Below are 18,344 nucleotides of genomic sequence, written 5' to 3'. Positions count from 1 at the left end.
AGTTATCTTCTTCTTCTACCCATGAACTCAACTGTCTAAACAAAACAATAAGTGCAGCTTACAGGCAGTAACACTACTCGCCACTGCCCTCTTGTGGGTGGGAGTATTAACAACTCTTATCATTACATCCCCCTTTCTGTAGATGTAAGCTGTACACAACAATTATCCATCTAACAAACTCAAACTGTTGCGCAGTTTTCTTGCATGAACAACATTCTTTACATTCCTATTTGTTTGTCTTTTTTTTTTTTTTAAACACAAATTTCCTTCTCTTGCTGATTTTTTTTTTTTTTGACAAAATAAACAAAACAGTAACAACAAACATTTTCCTGTTTCTTAAGTGCAATAATGTCAATGCAGTTGAATGTTTTGCTCAAAGGTTCAGTCTGTCAGGTGCTTTGATGTTGCGTGTAGACCTTCGCAGTACAGGTGAGGTGGTCTGCTCAGCTGATGTGGTGTCATTTGGCACTGATGGTGGCTCAGCTGATGCAGTGCTGGCTTGATTTTCTTCTGTTGTCTGTTCTTGGAGTGTCTCTCTTGTTTTCAGCAAACTCCTACGATTCCTCCGCAGGATTTGACCATCCGCCGTTCTGACGGTGTAGGATCTTGGACTTACTTCCTCCAGAACAGTGGCCTTTTTGCTCCAGGTGTTGGAATCCTCGAGTCTTACTGTGTCATGTCTTGCCAGTGGCGCCAGGCTTCTTGATGCCTTGTCATAGTTTATTTTTTGTCTCTTTTGTAGATGTTTTTGTTTCTGTCTCACCTCTTTGTGACACTTTTGTTTTGCAATGTAGGGAAGGGTGGTACGTAGCCTACGTCCCATCAGAAGCTCAGCAGGAGACATGCCATGTTCCAGAGGCGAAGCTCGATAGTTTAACAGGGCCAGATATGGATCTGAGCCACTGTCTTTTGCTTTCTTGAGCAGTTGTTTAACAATGTGAACTCCTTTCTCTGCTTTGCCGTTAGACTGGGCATGAAGGGGGCTTGAAGTCACATGCTGAAAGTCATACTTTTCAGCGAAGCTCTGGAATTCTTTGCAGCTGTAACATGGTCCATTGTCACTGTAGACAATCTGGGGAATGCCATGTCTTGCAAAGACTGACTTCATGTGTGTGATCACACAGGTAGCAGACATGCTGGGAAGGAGCGCCATCTCTGGATAGTTTGAGAAATAGTCAATCACCAGCAAGTAGTTCTTTCCATCCAAGTGAAACAGGTCAGTTCCAACTTTCTGCCATGGCTCCTCTGGAAGGTCTGTGATTGTCATAGGCTCCTTTGGCTGTTTTGTTTGATGCTTCAAACAGGTCTCACAGCTTGCAACCACCCTGTCAATGTCTGCATTAATTCCTGGCCAGTAAACTGCCATTCTGGCCCTCCTCTTACATTTCTCCATACCGAGGTGCCCCTCATGCAGCCTTTCCAGTATCTCTGGTCTCAGTGACTGAGGGATGACGATTCTGTCCTTTCTAAGTAGAAGGCCGTTAACAACACTCAGCTCTGCTCTGATGTTGTAATACTGTTGACAGTCGCCTCTCGACCAACCCTCATTCAGATTTTTAATGACTCTCTGTAACACCGTGTCTTTCTCTGTTTCAGCAGCAATCTGCTTGGATTTCATGTCAGACACAGGTAGTGACTCTGTTATCAAGTTCACATGGAGATACACCTCAGTCTCTGTTGAGCTCTCTCTAGGTGCTTCACACAGTGTTGTTGCTCTGGACAGAGCATCCGCAAGCACAATGTGCTTACCTGGTGTGTAGATCAGCTCAAAATCATAGCGTTGTAGCTTCATCATCAGTCTTTGGATTCGTGGTGACATCTCACTGAGGTTTTTCTTGATGATGGCTATTAACGGCTTGTGGTCTGTCTCTGCCAAGAATGTCGGCAGGCCGTAGACATAGCAGTGGAATTTCTCAAATCCATATACTAGTCCCAGGCACTCTTTTTCAATTTGTGCATACCGACATTCTGCCGTGGTCATTGTTCTTGACGCATATGCAACTGGTCTCCAATCCTCATTGTCAGACTGTAGTAACACAGCTCCAATGCCGTTTTTTGATGAATCTGTGGAGATCTTTGTTTTTTTTGATGGGTCAAAGAACATCAGCACTGGTTCTGTTGTGAGAGTGGTTTTCAGTCGTGCCCATTCCTGCTCATGGTCATCAGTCCACTTGAACTCCTGCTTGTCATGCAACAGCTGTCTCAGGTGCACTGTTTTTGAGGACAGGTTGGGTATGAATTTTCCAATGAAGTTAATCATTCCCAGCACTCTCAACACACCTTTTTTATCTTCGGGCCGTGGCATCTCCATTATTGCTTTCACTTTACTTTTATCTGGCTCAACACCTGCCCCAGACAGTTTATCACCCAGAAAGGTGATTTCGTTCACACCAAACTGACATTTTGCTCTGTTCAGTTTTAGTCCATATTCCTGGATTCTCTTTAGCACTTTGATGAGCCTCTCATTGTGCTGCTCCAGTGTGGATCCCCATAGCACAATGTCATCCACGTACACCCGTACCCCTTCAATGCCTTCTATGATGTGCTCCATGGTCCGGTGGAACACTTCCGGAGCAGATGAGATTCCAAAAGGCATCCTTTGGAAAGAGTAGCGGCCAAAAGGCGTATTGAATGTGCAGTACTTTGTGCTATCTTCATGCAGTTTCATCTGCCAAAATCCCTGGGATGCATCCAACTTACTGAAGAACTTAGCACCAACCATCTCACTTGTTATTTCATCTCTGGTAGGAATCTGGTAGTGTTCTCTCTTTATGTTGGCATTCAGGTCTTTAGGATCCATACACACACGTAAGTCTCCTGTCTGCTTTTTGACGCACACCATCGAATTCACCCACTCTGTGGGCTCCTCCACCTTTTTTATGACTCCCAGTGATGTCATTCGGTCAAGTTCCTGCTTCAGTTTATCTCGTAGCGGTGCTGGAACCCGCCTTGGAGCATGGACAACAGGCTGTGCATCATCTTTTAGCTGTATTTTGTAGGTGAAAGGTAAAACACCAAACCCTTTGAATATGTCTGGATACTGATCCACCACTGACTCTATGCTCTTCTGTAGGTTTGTGTTGATGCAGTAGACCCTCTTGACTAAGCCTAGTTTGTCACATGCATCATCACCTAGCAGTGAGTCATGTCCATCTGGAACAACTACAAACATGAGGTTGTGTTCTTTCCCTTTAACTTTCACCTTGAGTCTGCACTTGCCTTTGGTGTTGATGGGCTGTCCGTTGTAGGCTTTGAGTGAACTAGTGTGTGGATGAATGTGTGGCTTTATCTTCATGGCTCTGATGTCCAGCTCACTCATCAAATTAGCCTTTGCTCCTGTGTCGAGCTTAAGAGGAATGACAGCTCCATTTACATGTAGGGGCACAGTCCACTTGTCCTGCTCCACTTTGTTCACATTTGACTGTTCAGTCTCTTTAGGTTTGAAGTCTTCCTGCTTGACCATGCCCACGAAGAATGTGTCGGATAGAGCAGTTTCTTCCACAGTGTGCACATGTTCACCTCTGCCCCGTTTCCCTTTCGAAAAACACTGCTTTGCAAAGTGATTCTGTCCTTTACACTTGTTGCACACTTTGCCATATGCCGGGCATTGTTTTGGTGCGTGTCGAGTGCCACATCTTTTACAGGTAAAAGTCTCTGAGTCCTTGTGGCGTTTAGCCTGCCCTGTTCTCTGTTGCTGTGGCCTAGTAGACACTGTGGCGACCGCTGCGCTGCTTTTGTCTGTTCCCCTTACACCATTGCTGAAAGTTTTTGCATGCTGCAGGGCTAATTCACTAGCGTGGCATATTTTCACAGCCCCAGCTAAGGTAAGTTCAGTCTCTCTTAACAACCTCTCTCTCACTTTCTTGTCATCAATTCCGAATACAAGCTGATCACGAATCAGTGAATCTTGTAGCATTCCGAAGTTGCACGTTTTAGCTTTAAGTTTCAAATCCGTCAAAAAAGCATCAAAGCTCTCACCGGGCTGCTGCATGCGTGAACGAAACACATAGCGTTCAAATGTTTCATTTTTCTTCGGTGAACAGTGTTCATCAAACTTCTGCACAACTGTGTCAAACTTGTCCTTATCTTCTCCGTCAGCGTACACAAACGTATTGAATACCTCCACCGCTTGAGGACCCGCGACGGTAAGAAGCAGTGCTATTTTCCGTGCGTCTGGTTTGCTATCTAGCCCGATAGCTTGCAGGTACAGCATAAAACGTTGCTTGAACGTCCTCCACTCGCAGTCGACGTTTCCAGTCCAGTTCACAGCGTCAGGCGGCTTCACACTTTCCATGACTTCTGCTTTCGGACCACTCCTGGTACCATGTGATGTTTCTAATACACTATAGAAACTGGGTCTCCATTAACGTTCATATTTTTTAATGACTGCAGCAGAGGTAGGTAAAAACATTAACATATAGAGGTAGTTATCTTCTTCTTCTACCCATGAACTCAACTGTCTAAACAAAACAATAAGTGCAGCTTACAGGCAGTAACACTACTCGCCACTGCCCTCTTGTGGGTGGGAGTATTAACAACTCTTATCATTACAAACATGACCAACCAATCATGGCGAAGTACGAGCAGTGCAGATTTTTTTTTTTTACTAGCCTCGCTGTTTTAGTCAAGGTGTAGCGGGTAACCTTGGCCGACAACAAAAGGTAAAGCTTGGAGTTGGTCCCCAAAAAGAACTCCAGTCGTATGGACAGTGTTGGGGAGTAACGGAGTTCATGTAACGCCGTTTCTGTCTTGGCCAACTCATTCCTGTCCCGGCTCTGTTTTGCCGGCTGCGGCTCAAGCTCTCGCTCCTGCTGCTCCTCGTCCGACTCCATTCTGTCCGACTGATCAGGCGAATAGCTCGTTTATTTCCGTTTGTTTTCGTGGAGCTGGGGCTTCTGGGAAACGCATCGGGTTGCCTTTGTTCATTTTAGAGAATAAATATAAACTCGTGAAACAGAGAAGTATCGTCACGTAATCCATTGATTTCAACAATGTAACTGTATTCTGAATACTATCTATTTAAACTGTAACTGTAATGGAATACAGTTACTCTGAATTTGTATTCTGAATACGTAACGTCGTTACATGTATTCCGTTACTCCCCAACACTCCGTATGGAACTGGTTTGGGTTTTCTCCAAACGACAAAGCGCAAACACAACGAACCTCTTTAACCACCTGAAGAGGCAGCATCCGAAACAATTAGCTGAGAGCCAAGCAGCGAGGCCAACTACACATCAGCCAGTGGTAACGGCTAAAGACATTACACAGAAACAACCAACCAAGTAGCAAACGGTGGAAAGAGGTGACTCTTTTATCTTTAGGGCTAAGTTTTTACATAGAGAATAGTTTGGTTCTAAATTTACTTCACTGTAAAAATGAACTGTGATATAATCGTGATTGTGATTTTACCATTAAAAAATCGTGATGTGATATTTTTGCCATATCACCCACCTCTAACTGAAGTTAATGAGAGCTGTGTTTGACTTTTAGTATCTGACTGTTTTTAAGCTGCATCCTGTTGGTTCAGGTGTTTGGAGTTTCCATTTTCCAAACTTGTACATTCTCAACCTTCTTCAGCTCTGAACAGATGATGAAACACTCAACGCTTTCAAGCAGGAACTTTGTCTCCTAAACTCACATCTTTTATTCTTTATTCAGGTTGAGTTACTGCAGGTTGTCAGAGATCAGCTGTGCTTCTCTGGCCTCAGCTCTGAAGTCCAACCCCTCCCATCTGAGACACCTGGACCTGTGGGGAAACAACCTGCAGGATTCAGGAGTGAAGCATCTGTGTGGTTTTCTGCAGAGTCCAGACTGTGGACTGGAGACTCTGAGGTCAGACTCCATTGTTTACTTGTGTGCTGAGATGAATATGATGTGAAAGTTGTGCTTTATTCAGTATTTATTAGGTCAAATCTCCTTCAGAATTTCTAACATTCAAAGTGTGAAATGGTTGAAAGGAAGTTGTGAAAGTGCTGACTCTGATTTTCAAAGTGATTTTTAAAGCTTTGAAAATGATTTGGATTCTGACTCTTACAGTCCACATTGACAGTGTCAGCAGTTTGACTGAGTTGAGCTTGTGTTATTCACAAAGTCTCATTGAGATCAGGATGTTTGACAAGAACTGATCTGTACAACACGTGTGAGCAGGTCTGAAGGCACAAGTGTTCATAGCTGCTCCCAATGGCCTCACTCACAGGCACAGAGAAAAGCCTGCTGTCACAGAGAGGACACGTCACCATGGTTTAAATACGGAGAGGACATTTTCACACAGTGTCTCCTGAAGACATTCATAGAGCTACACTCAGCTGCTGAGCTGAACAGGGACACAAATATTTGTGGAAGCAATGAAAACAGAGCAGAGAGAGAAGTTCAAACCCTGGCTCCTTTCTCAGCTCCACACAGCCGACCAATCACTGAGCCCACTGGGTGTCAACGTCCCACTGTGTCTTTGTCACACCGACACAAACTGTGGGACACTGACAGCCACCAGGAAGGTGGGGCCAGGAATCCCAGAATGCAATGCTGGAACAGCACATTCAAATGTGTGAGCAGAGAGTGTTGGATGAAGCTGAACTTGCTTTGGACCAAAGACACATGACTGGAATGTGATGAAATGTCTCATTCAACACACTGCACATGTGCTGAATGTCTGCAGCTTCTCAAACTCTCAACACAAACTTCAGTCACACTCAAAACATCAAAGGCTCAAACTATGATTTCACACAATATGAAAGATTTCATTTGAAACCTTAGTGAACACTTTGAAAACTTTCTTCCAAACTGTTAAACCTGAGTGTGAATGTGGGACTTTTTGAAGGAGATTTGAGCTCAGAGATTTGATGCTGATCCACACTGAGCATCTTGTTCAGCTTCATATTTCAAACTCATTGAATGAAGATTCAAAATCCATCACTTGCGAATTGACTCTTTACTTTGGAACAATTTCATCTTCACCTTCAGTTGACTTTTATATTTCTTCACATGCAAAGCAAATATTCCACATTAAGACAGAAAGAAATGTTTCTTCACTCTTTGCTTTATGATCTGTGATGTTTATAGTGACTGAAGTTAATGAGAGCTGTGTTTGACTTTTAGTATCTGACTGTTTTTAAGCTGCATCCTGTTGGTTCAGGTGTTTGGAGTTTCCATTTTCCAAACTTGTACATTCTCAACCTTCTTCAGCTCTGAACAGATGATGAAACACTCAATGCTTTCAAGCAGGAACTTTGTCTCCTAAACTCACATCTTTTATTCTTTATTCAGGTTGAGGGGCTGCAGGTTGTCAGAGATCAGCTGTGCTTCTCTGGCCTCAGCTCTGAAGTCCAACCCCTCCCATCTGAGACACCTGGACCTGAGTGGAAACAACCTGCAGGATTCAGGAGTGAAGGATCTGTCTGATCTTGTGAAGAGTCCAGACTGTGGACTGCAGACTCTGAGGTCAGTAGAGGGTTGGAGTCAGTCCATGCTGCTTTCATCAGTATTGTACTAAACACAGTTCGTATCAAAGCAAAGATCCAGTGTCTCCTGTAAACCTCCAACCTTCTCAGTGGCTGCTTTCCTCATTGAAGCTGTGAGAGGAGAACGGGGACAGGCCTCAGGATGGGACAGAAAGACAGAGACGCAGAGGACAGTCAGCCAATCACAGCAGCCACAAGCTAATTGTGATCTGTTGTTGTGTTCATGTCAACAGGAAATAAAGCTGGATCACAGCTGACAGCCTCACAGGATGTGTAGAGACAGTTGTCCTCATTGGTCCAACTGTCCTACCATCACATCTAATCTGAGACTGCTTGTTGTCTCATTTCAACAGTAAAGAATTGATGAGTTTGATCTTTGTCACAGCTCTGAGATCAGTCTGACTGCAGCCTGCAAATCACTGGCTCTGATTTCAGAGAAGCATCATGACATTTTGTCAGCATGTGGTCTGATACAGAGCAGAACCTCTGCTGAGGTCCAGTGATCACATCTGTATATCTGTCCATCTGTCAGATACTTTCAGTGACAGCCTCCATGTTTATTTGTCAGCTGATATTTCAGAAGCAGATCAGATGTTCATCAACACACAGAGACTCTTTCTTTAAATGGAACATGAGTTGACATGTAACAGCAGTGAATCCATCACTAAACTGTTTGTGCAGTAATGAAGCTTCATGACTCAGCAGTTTATTTCCACTGTGGACTTGAGTGAAATGTTCAGAGGAAACAGACTTGATGCTAAAAGTCTCTGCAGGTGTGTGAGCTTCCAGCTCAGTGTCTTCACTCCAATACGTTAACATGAGAGCTGAGAGGAAGCTGCTACACTACACAGCTGCTCCACTTCTGCTCTGAACAGGACTGAAGTCCCTGCTGCTCTTTATACTGGATGTGCTGCATCAGTGACTGACAGCTGATGAAGTGAGTCTCTGTAAACACTGATTTATCACCTCTGTTGTCTGTCTTCTTCTCTCAACAGATGGATGGTGTGATCTTTCTAAAGGAGAGAGTGAAGAGGACGGTGTGTGTGTTGAGAGAGGACGAGCTGTGTCCTGATGATCCAGAGAGGTTGAAGCAGCAGCAGCTCTGATTGGTCCATGTTACTGGGAGGTAGAGTGGAGAGGAGAGCTTCATCCAGCAGTGACTGACAGAGGAACCAGAAGAAGTGGAGAAGACTCTCAGTGCTGCAGTCTGAACTGCTCTGAGAACAGCTCCACTGTCAAGTCCACCATCATCCCTGTGTGTTCCTCTGGATCTGAAAGAGAATCATCAGTGTATCTGGACTGCGCTGCTGCTGCTCTGTCCTTCTACACAGTCTCTGCAGACACACTGAGACTCCTCCACCTCCTCCACCCTCCACCTGGACTCTTCTTTATCAATCAGCTCCATCATGTGGTGTGATGGAGCAGATCTTGGAGGTTCATAGTTATGCAGTAAGTTGAGGCATCCTTATGTGTCTGCTGTACAAAGTACACAAGACATATATTATTATTCACCATACTTCTTCTTCTTTAGTCCTGATGAACGTTCTAATGAAATATGTTTCAGTCTCTTTACCTTGCTCTGACTGACAGGCATTATGTTGGACCTGTGTGATGAACACATGTCATGTAAACTGTCTTTTACATTACTGTTAGCAGCTGATGTTACTTCAGTAAAAGTCTGTAGCATTGTCAGCAAAATGTTCTTTAATTATCAAAGTAAAAGTAGGTTATGTGAAGGCAGCATTTAAATATTTTATTCAGCTGCATAGAACTATTTTTACTCATTTTATAAACTGCAAGGTGTTTTGTATAAATGTTAATACTTTGTATATATCTTAATTTACTTGTAAAATACATATCAAAAGTCCTTGTGACTCAAATGTCTTCACAACAACAGTTAGCTGTTGAAAATATCTTCATTTATTTATGGATTTTATTCTGAATACTGGGACACTATGTTGTTGAAACTAACAGAGAGAAGTCACATCCGTCCCAGAATGATTTTAGATCCCAGTGCTTCCACTTTGACTTCCTGGTATCATGTTGCTGAATGTGACAGACATCACTCACCTGTACTGATATGATATGATATGATATGATATGATATGCATCAGTGTTGGAAAGAAAGAGCTACAGGTTAATGTGATAGAAACATGTTTTTCTGTATGGTCCAGTCATTATTTGCATCTGTCACTATAGCTTTTTTAGACCCATGGTGATAACTGACTTTTGTATGAATAAATCTGAAATAATGAGCTTACAGTGGGTATGGAAAGTATTCAGACCCCCTTAGATTTTTCACTCTTTGTTGCCATTAGCTCAAAAGCGTGCTTCTGCTAAATACTGAGCAAAGGGTCTGAATACTTATGGCCATGTGATATTTCAGTTTTTCTTTTTTAATAAATCTGCAAAAATTTCCACAATGTTGTGTTTCTCTGTCAATATGGGGGCCTGTGTGTACATTAATGAGGGAAAAAAATGATGACCATGCTAATGATTTTAGCAAGTGGCTGCAATTTAACAAAGAGTGAAAAATGTAAGGGGTTTTGAACACTTTCCGTACCCACTGTATGTTTTTATTGTCCTTGTTTCAGATCAGTGACTTCCAGGTGTTGGCTTTTAACTCTGAGGAAGCAAAAATGAAGGTTTCCAAGAAAAGATGAGAGAGAACGAATGAAACAGGAAAACAGAGTGGGTATTAACTGCAAGTCTCTGAAACTAATAGAACTATTTTCAATCATTTGAACCCACTGAGATTTAAAATCCCTTCTTTTTTTTTTTTTTTTTTAGCAAGCAGAGCAATAAAGTGAACAATACAGGAAGTTACAGATGGACTGGTTGTTTATAACAAAAATAAACATACAATGTATATATGGGATATTGAATAGATTTAGGAGATCAGCTTGTGTAAAGTGAAATGTTGACTACACTTGATCAAACTATTGTATAAACTATTAGTAAACAAGTCAAATGAGAGACAGCAACAACAGCAAAAATACACATACAGGTAGACGCCTGTGCAACAGCTTCAAAAATGATGGTACTCATTCACATTTAATGGGATGAAAGTGTTAACCAGGAAGGACCCAAATGCAGACACCACCACTGACCAAACAGACAAACGAGGACAAACAATACACACAAGGCAGGGGACATACAGGATACAAAAGGAAGGGGGAGGGAAACCTGAACTAGCCCTGAACAGAAAGGTGACAAATAAAAAATTTGGACTATGCTGTGTTAAAAAATGAGCCTTGTGTCCATATAGTACAAGAAAAAGAGACAAACTGGAAACGTTCAAGGCTGAACTGCCAACCAGGCCAAGCAGGCTGCCCTATAGGTCCTCAGACCCTGAAACCCCCTTGTTTTGAAATGTGTGTCTCAGTTTTATAAATATCAAATGAAATGATGAGAGAGAGCCTCTCTATCATCTCTCTCTTTTTTGTAATGATCTTAAACTAACACACATCAAACCTGGGGCTTTGTAGTTTTCCATCATAAGATCACTAGTTGGTGTAGGACATATAGAGTGAGGTAAAGAGGACTCAGGTGGGGCCACACATCATTTTTGCCCCCACTGCCCAGAGTGACTTTATCCAGCCATGATCTCCCTTGATCTTCTTTGCAGGATAAACTTACCAGGAACATCACAGCCTCAGGTATTTAGTTTTTTAGTCAGGGTTACAGTCACTGTGCATGGTAAAGCCTTTAATGTGCCTCTGCATGAGCTGCTATGGTTGCTGTAAATTCACACAGAGTAATGGAACAAAAGTATCCTCCACAATCTGTTGTGTTACAGAAGCTCAGCATCATTTTATTGAACAAAGTCAAATCCATTGTTTTCTTTATACAAAGTTCCACACCACTTTTTTCTTTCCTTCATGTTTTAGTGCAAATCAATAGCGTTAGATGCAAAGCAAAAAAATCATTCAACCATAATCAAAGCATAATATTCATTTCTTTTATTGAATTAAATGTAACCTTCAGACAGAAGTAACCCTGCCCAGCTGTCAACCTGCTTTTAAAGCAAACACATTCAGTGTTAGCTTGTTTAAGCTTCTTAGGGAAAAATCAGATCTTGCATATTGCACAGGTTTGCATTCATCCTCCACCTTCAGTAAATTGCTGCTTTTAAAGATACAGTAGTTTCCACTTTGAACAGGACATTTTTCTGTAGATGAACCCTCATTCATTATTTTATTGGCCAGTGTATAAGTGTACTGTCAAGTTTTAATGTGACATTAAAGCAATGAATAAAGAAATAAGCAGATAAATTAGGAAAGGAAAGAGAAAAAAAAGGGACATTTCCACACAGAGTAGAAAAATGTTTTTCTAATGAAGGGAAACATCAGTGAGCTCAGCAGGTTGAAGAGAGAAACACATTTATTGAGTGTTGAGTCAAAAATAAGAGTTAAGCAGAGCTCCATCCTAAACTCTGTGTTAATGCTTCCAGATGTATGATCTGCCTTCTCACCTCCGTGACCACAGCTGCTGGAGGAGAGAGTCCACCAGGAGCCAGATGAGCACCGGCACCAACAGGGTGAGACTCCTTTCTTTTACTGTCTGGGCAAAAATGTGGATCCTGTTAGATTTGTTATGTGAAATAATCAGATTTTGAAGATTATCTTTAGTTTTGTTTAGTGCTTTAATACCTAATGTTTTTAAATGAGAGTAATTGTCATTAACCTCAGTGATTCCACTGGTTACATATTATAAAATGTTCATGTAAGATTGAAGGGAAACCAACACTCACGAGCACATGTGGCATAAAACTATAAATAGTTTTATGATTAGTTGAAAAATACAAAATAATTATTAATCATCAACCCATCAAGTTCTACACTGATACAATCACACAGTTATGACCCTCAAGAAAAGACAAAGACGTTGTGTAGACAATGGACTTGTTTTGCTGGTGTACATTATTTTCCTTTTGATTTTAAATCTGAACAAATGGTCACTACCGAAGCTGAACTGTGAGGGATTTTTCCTTTATTACTATACATGAAAGAGTTTATTTGCATTTAGTTTGAAGGGAGTCAGTGGAGATATCAGATAGTAAAACGTTACAGACTGGCGATGCCTCCCACCTCCAGGACTGACATCCTGTCAGTTTAACTTGGTCCTGTCCAGTGTTGCCATGGCTGCCAGTCACATCATATCCCCAAGTTGCTGAGATGTGGTTTTGCCTGTAAAGTCCTGATGTGGGCCTCTGTCCCTCTGCTGGGAGCAGCAGAAACACCTGTCTTCAGTTTCTCTGGTTGTCCTGCAGACAGCCGTCCCACTGATTGTTTGTCCTCCTGACGCTGAACGGTTGTGCTGAGCGTGCGTTTGGTTGGGCCTCGGTCGGTGCTTTATGCTAAGTGATCAGTAAGTTTGATGTGTGGCTGCTGTTCAGAGACCAGTGGGAGTGGTTGTATGTTGATGAGAGCTGTGGATGGTGGAAGTGTGGAGTGGAGGTGTGTGCTGGAGTGTTACGTGTGTGATTTCCGTGGCTGTTGCTGTGAATGGGGGCTTTGTGGAGTGGGCTGTAGCAGCTCATTGTTTGGCCGAGGTTGTAAACCACACTCGGTCTCATCTGGCGATCGAGCGAGTCAGTGTTTGTCGTCCTGAGCAGCATCCACACTTGTTAAATATGTGGCGTTTGCTGTGTGTAACAGCACCTCTGCTCTGTTTCCTCAGAGCTTCGTGTTGAATCCACTGATGTTACAGCAGCAGTCTGAGAGGACTTTAAGTCAACTAGTTTGACCTGGACCTTGACTTTCTCGCTGTGTCCATCTCTGTAACAGGCTGCTGTATGCAGGAGGAGACCAAGGGAGCAGGAGACCAGCTCCAGAACCCTCAGCAAGAAGATGCCATGAGACTCCTGCTGTCCTGTTGGACCAGAGCCCCAGCCCTCCACCTCTGCTCCACAGACCATACCAGACAGTGTCCCGCAGGAGGTCAGTGCTCTAAATGTATAGACAAGTGTTGGTTTTCACCTGCCTCCTGTCTTTGTGTTGGTCAGAAGCATTTTATCCTGGCTCAGTGGTCACCACACTCATTTGTCCCACTTTGCTGCAGCAGTCTAAAGGGTGTAGCTGATCCAGTCTGACCTTCCTTCTCCTCCACTCTCTGTCTCTGTAAAATGATCCAGCCCAGAGTCCTCCCACAGCCTGTGGTCCACGTTCAGCAGGATGACGTCATGCACTTGTCCCTCTGGCCCGTCCCCCAGCCTGGTGCTCACCGTCCCTCTGCTTTTGATGCACTGGAGTTTCTCTCTTTTAGTATTTAAAAGTAATGTTTTTTTTTCCAACTCCTTCTTTCAAACTTTCATTTTCTTCTACACTTTCCTAAAAAAAAAAAAGTGTATATGTTTATTGCATGTTAGTACATAGATGTAGTAGTAAGTTATGACTTTTTACTCTTTTTACTGTTTAGATAAGTTTCTAGTCTGTTTAGTGTGTAAGATACATTTTAACTCTTAATTGTATTTAATAACGCTTAATAAAAAAAGTCATGGTAAGTATTTACCCTGACTCTTTTTCCAAGTCCTTCCTTCAAACTTTGATTTTCTTCTAAAGTCAAAAAAAAGGAAAAATGAATTAGCATTTAGCTGGTTGAAATACTTTGCTAAATACTTTGGGACTTATGTACTAAGATGCACAAAACCTGTATAAGTCCCAAAGTATTTAGAAAAGTATTTCAACCATTGAAAACATTTCTAAATGTAATAATTCTGTCGATTGAGACCAAACTGACTTCCATGACAGAGGTAAAAGGCAGTTCATATGTCAGTGTAATGACAGAACATACACAACAGAAAATACTAATCAAAAGTACAATGCTTTTTTTTTGGGATGATTTTTTATTCTTTTCTGACCTAATTTTTAGTTTATCTAAAGAATTTTTCTTTTTCTTCATTTTCCTTTAAATGAATGTTTAAAATTCTAATGTACATTTATTAAGTGATGAATAAATTCAAACGTGCATTAGGTGTTATGTGAGAGCATGTCACACTGACTCCAGCCACTAGAGGTCAGGAGTGCACAGATTTAAAGTGCTCTGATTATGTCAGTTTCTGAGTCTCACAGTCTGAATTAATGTGAGTGATTTACAACCCAAACCTTCACATCTCCTGAGCTCTGAAGCCTGAAACCAGTGGAACACACATTCATTTAGCTGTCAGATGAATAAACAATGCAAGTGGTAACTGTAAGTGGAAACAGTTGGTCTAATGACTGTAGTGATATTTCAGTATTTCAGCAGCTTTAGCAGCAGTTCTGTTTTTTCATCCATCACTGTGCTCACTTTTTCTCTGAAGTTTCCACAGACAGTTGAAGCTGTTCAGCTCGTTGGAGTCTTATCTTCACCTAAACAGGGAGACTCAACTATTCTGAGCATCTGAACCTCGTAGACGGACGATCAGTCAGATTATCTATCACACACTCAGAGGAAAGATCCAGTGAAGCTGTTTAATTCTCTCTTGTCTCTCTTCTCAGATACACCATCACACACCAGCCTGATTCAGCATCACATGGATGTGGGGGATGCTCAGTATATTAACCACGTTCCTACTGGCTGCTGGTAGGAAAGTGTCAACAGATGGAAGAGCAGAGAGACGACATGTTAGAACATGGGATAGCTGAACCAGTAGATGAACCAGATAAGGCTGATGTGTCAGATAGGTAGGTAGATAGGTAGATAGATAGATAGACAGATAAGATAGATAGATAGATAGATAGACATCAGCTGGCTGCAGTGTCATGTACTAATAACCTCTTCATTCGTTTTTGTTTCCAGGTACAGAAAGGTCCCATTTTCTTCTTCTGTATCTTGAACAGGTGAGGAATCCCCTGAAGATGAGTTCATGCAGCTCCCACGCTGTCTGTGAGAAGCAGTGTTGGAGCTGGTCTGAGGAAGCACTCACTCAGCTCCAACACTGCTTCTCACAGACAGAGTGGGAGCTCCTCAAACACGAGGACCTGGCTGAACACACAGAAGCTGTACTGAACTACATCAGGTTCTCTGTGGAACATGTGACAACAAAAAGACTCATCCAGGACTTCTCCAATCAGAAAGCCTGGATGAACAGCCACATCTGGTCACTCCTCAGAGTCCCTGACTCCGCCTTCAGGTCAGGTGATAGGGCATGGTACAGCGCCACTAGAGCTGACCTGAAGAGGGGGATTGATGTGGATTTTTCTGGCCAGGCTGTGGACCCCACCAAGGGCCAGTTGAAGCTGAGTCCAAGTCTGGCCGAGTCCCCACACCTTACTCTTTTACTCTTCATTCTCTAAATCGTTTTCTTCCAAAAACTTCTAAGTATTCAAGTCTTCTGCTGAGAAAAAATTCACAAAGTCAATCAAATACAGGATTCATTTCTTTTTCAGTCTATTTACGTGAAATTATCTAATCACTCAAAGGGCCTTACACTTAGGCCAGTTGTGTGTGCCAACTTTGGCATTGAGGCAGGGCTCCAATTCCTTAAAGATGGAGCATTATTTCTCACAGGAGTAAGGTTAGAGGATTGAGATTTGGTCCTTGCTTTGTGGAGTTTTCTTTTTCTCCTTTTTCTTTTTTTTTGTGGGTTTTCTCCCACAGGGTTTCACACAATCAGCTAGGTCCAGTGTCACAGACACAGACCAACAACAGGAGAACCTGGAGCTCCAGGAGTCATTAAGATCAGAGTGTAATAGTATCTGTGACTTTATGCATGTGAGTGTCAATAATATTAACCAGTAACTGTGTGGTGGAATCTTTTCAACTTCCAGTCTCTTCATACTCTTTAATCACAGTCATCTCTGCTGGTTTTGAAGTAAGAATTTGCTCCACATTCTCAAAAAGAAAACATTATAAACACATTTACAACTACACTTAGATCTATGTTGTAAGCAAATACATTCATCTAATACCTATTACATACATATTACTTGCATTTTTTAGGAATTATTTCAAATAATGATTAAAATCTAGTTGTATACAAGTTGGAAAACAATTGAATTTTTTGCAAGGACACTGTCCATCAAAGGCTGGCATCCAGAATCACTTGTCTCTCTGCTTAAAGTGCTTGAGACTGACAGTGTATCTGTCAGACTTGGAGAGGAGGAGCCTTCACACCTTTGCTGCAGGACACTTAGATCTGAAGATCACACACACACAAGTATAAGGCAAATAAAATCTAAAGTCCAGCACATTAAAACTATATCACAGACCTGGCTGGATATTACCTGTCTCAAGACAAAACATTACCATTACCTATAACTCTGCTTACCACAAGTAGTGAGGGTCACATATTCTGTCAGGTCTGAACGATCAGCCAGGTTCATAGATGCTTCAGTAGATGGGAGGTCTGAAATGCAGACAACACATACAGCTTAATATGAACTGATTAAATACTGTACTTTGGAATTCTTATCATCCACTTCTCACAATCACATATTTTTGTCTGTGTCAAGATACAAATCTCTCAAAATATAAGTGCAGCAAAATATGAATTTTTAAATGTCCTACCATCATCACTGTAGATGAAGAAACACAGATCTTTGAAACATCCTCATCCACCTCTGCTCCCTGTTGATCTGTGACTTTCAGTGTTGTAGTCTCTGGGATAAGAAACTTCTGCTGGACTATACCATAACAACTCCACGTTACAACATGTTTACATCTTTATTAATTTAATACTAAACATCTGACTGACCTGCACTGAGAAAATCTGAGAAGCAAGCCTCTTCCAGTTTAATGTCCTTCTTCTTCGCGAAATTATTCTCTTAAAACACCGACATGCGGTTGCATTGTTGGATGGTTATTTCCAAAACAGTATTAATTACCTTCAAGATGCGCGTCGTCATTAATTTGTGAAGCTTATCAAACAGTTTGTCATTACCGTCATACAGACACATCACACGCCACAGACAGTATGGCCGACATTAACGTTTGAGTGAAAGCTAACAGCTCCACAATGGCAGCTAAGGACAGTTAGCTAACTAATGCTGCGGGAGCTACTTGCTTTGTGAATTTGCTGTGTGTTAGTACATGTAGTTGTGTACAGTTCAGCTGCTGCTGTCCTTGGTGCTGAATTCACCAACCCAGCTGAATGGTCCTGAGTGATTATTGTTGGAATTCATTTGGTATTTTGGAGAAGATTGAATATCATTAGTGTGGGTTATGTTTTGGTTAGTGTTAGGCTTTCAGTTATGATGGTTAAGGTTAGGTTAGGTTAAGGGGCAAGGGAATGCATTATGGCAACGTGTGTCCTCACAATTATATTAAGAAGAATGTGTGTGTGTGTGAGAGAGAGAGAGAGAGAGAGTGTGTGTGTTTGTCCTTTGATGCCTTTGATGTATCAACATTCTACAGTCTGATGTCACAGGCTGCAGTAAGTGGACACACAGCCAGAGACAAGTTCAGAAGTCAAACAGGAGCAGAAACAGTTGGACTGGACAGGACTTGCTCATGATTTAGGAAGAAAGAAGCACTCAGATATTTCTGCACAATTATTGACAAGGAAGGGAGGAGCTACTGCTGTTACAAGGACAAGAGGAAACTACAGGAAAGTCCAGATCACTTCTTATGGTTGCTGCCAGGCATCATGGTTTGCGTTTATAGTTTGTACTTTGACATACTGATCATTTTCAATCTGTATAAGAGGTGTGTGATGTTACTGCCAGTGCAAACCAAACACTTTCTGCTATTGCTTGTTCAGGTTAAAAGTTTTCCACTGGAAAATCAGATGCTGCATTAGCTGTAAAAAAGTTAGTATGTTTTTTTTGTCATACCCACACAAATGAGGTGTGAATGTGTGAGGATCAGGTGCTACAGACAAGTGTTCTGTTGCACTTAAAGAATTCTTTTTTTCTTTGTCAGCAACAACAGTGAAATCCATCCCTGCCTGACTGTTCACATT

The 18,344-nt window shown here is 41.9% G+C and overlaps 1 protein-coding gene across 1 annotated transcript; it reads right to left on the bottom strand.

The window, feature by feature from the left end:
• Positions 1-237: 237 nt before the first annotated feature.
• On the bottom strand, positions 238-4,546 carry LOC121191537 (uncharacterized protein K02A2.6-like). The gene has a single exon (XM_041052706.1). It carries the CDS (start codon positions 4,292-4,294, stop codon positions 374-376), a length of 3,921 nt encoding a protein of 1,306 aa, XP_040908640.1. The 5' UTR covers positions 4,295-4,546; the 3' UTR covers positions 238-373.
• Between the last annotated feature and the right edge of the window lie 13,798 nt (positions 4,547-18,344).

Source organism: Toxotes jaculatrix, chromosome 13 (assembly GCF_017976425.1).
Source record: "Toxotes jaculatrix isolate fToxJac2 chromosome 13, fToxJac2.pri, whole genome shotgun sequence".
Lineage (NCBI taxonomy): Eukaryota > Metazoa > Chordata > Actinopteri > Toxotidae > Toxotes > Toxotes jaculatrix.
Note: the sequence above shows the minus strand (reverse complement) of the source record. Positions and strands in the feature narration are given on the sequence as shown.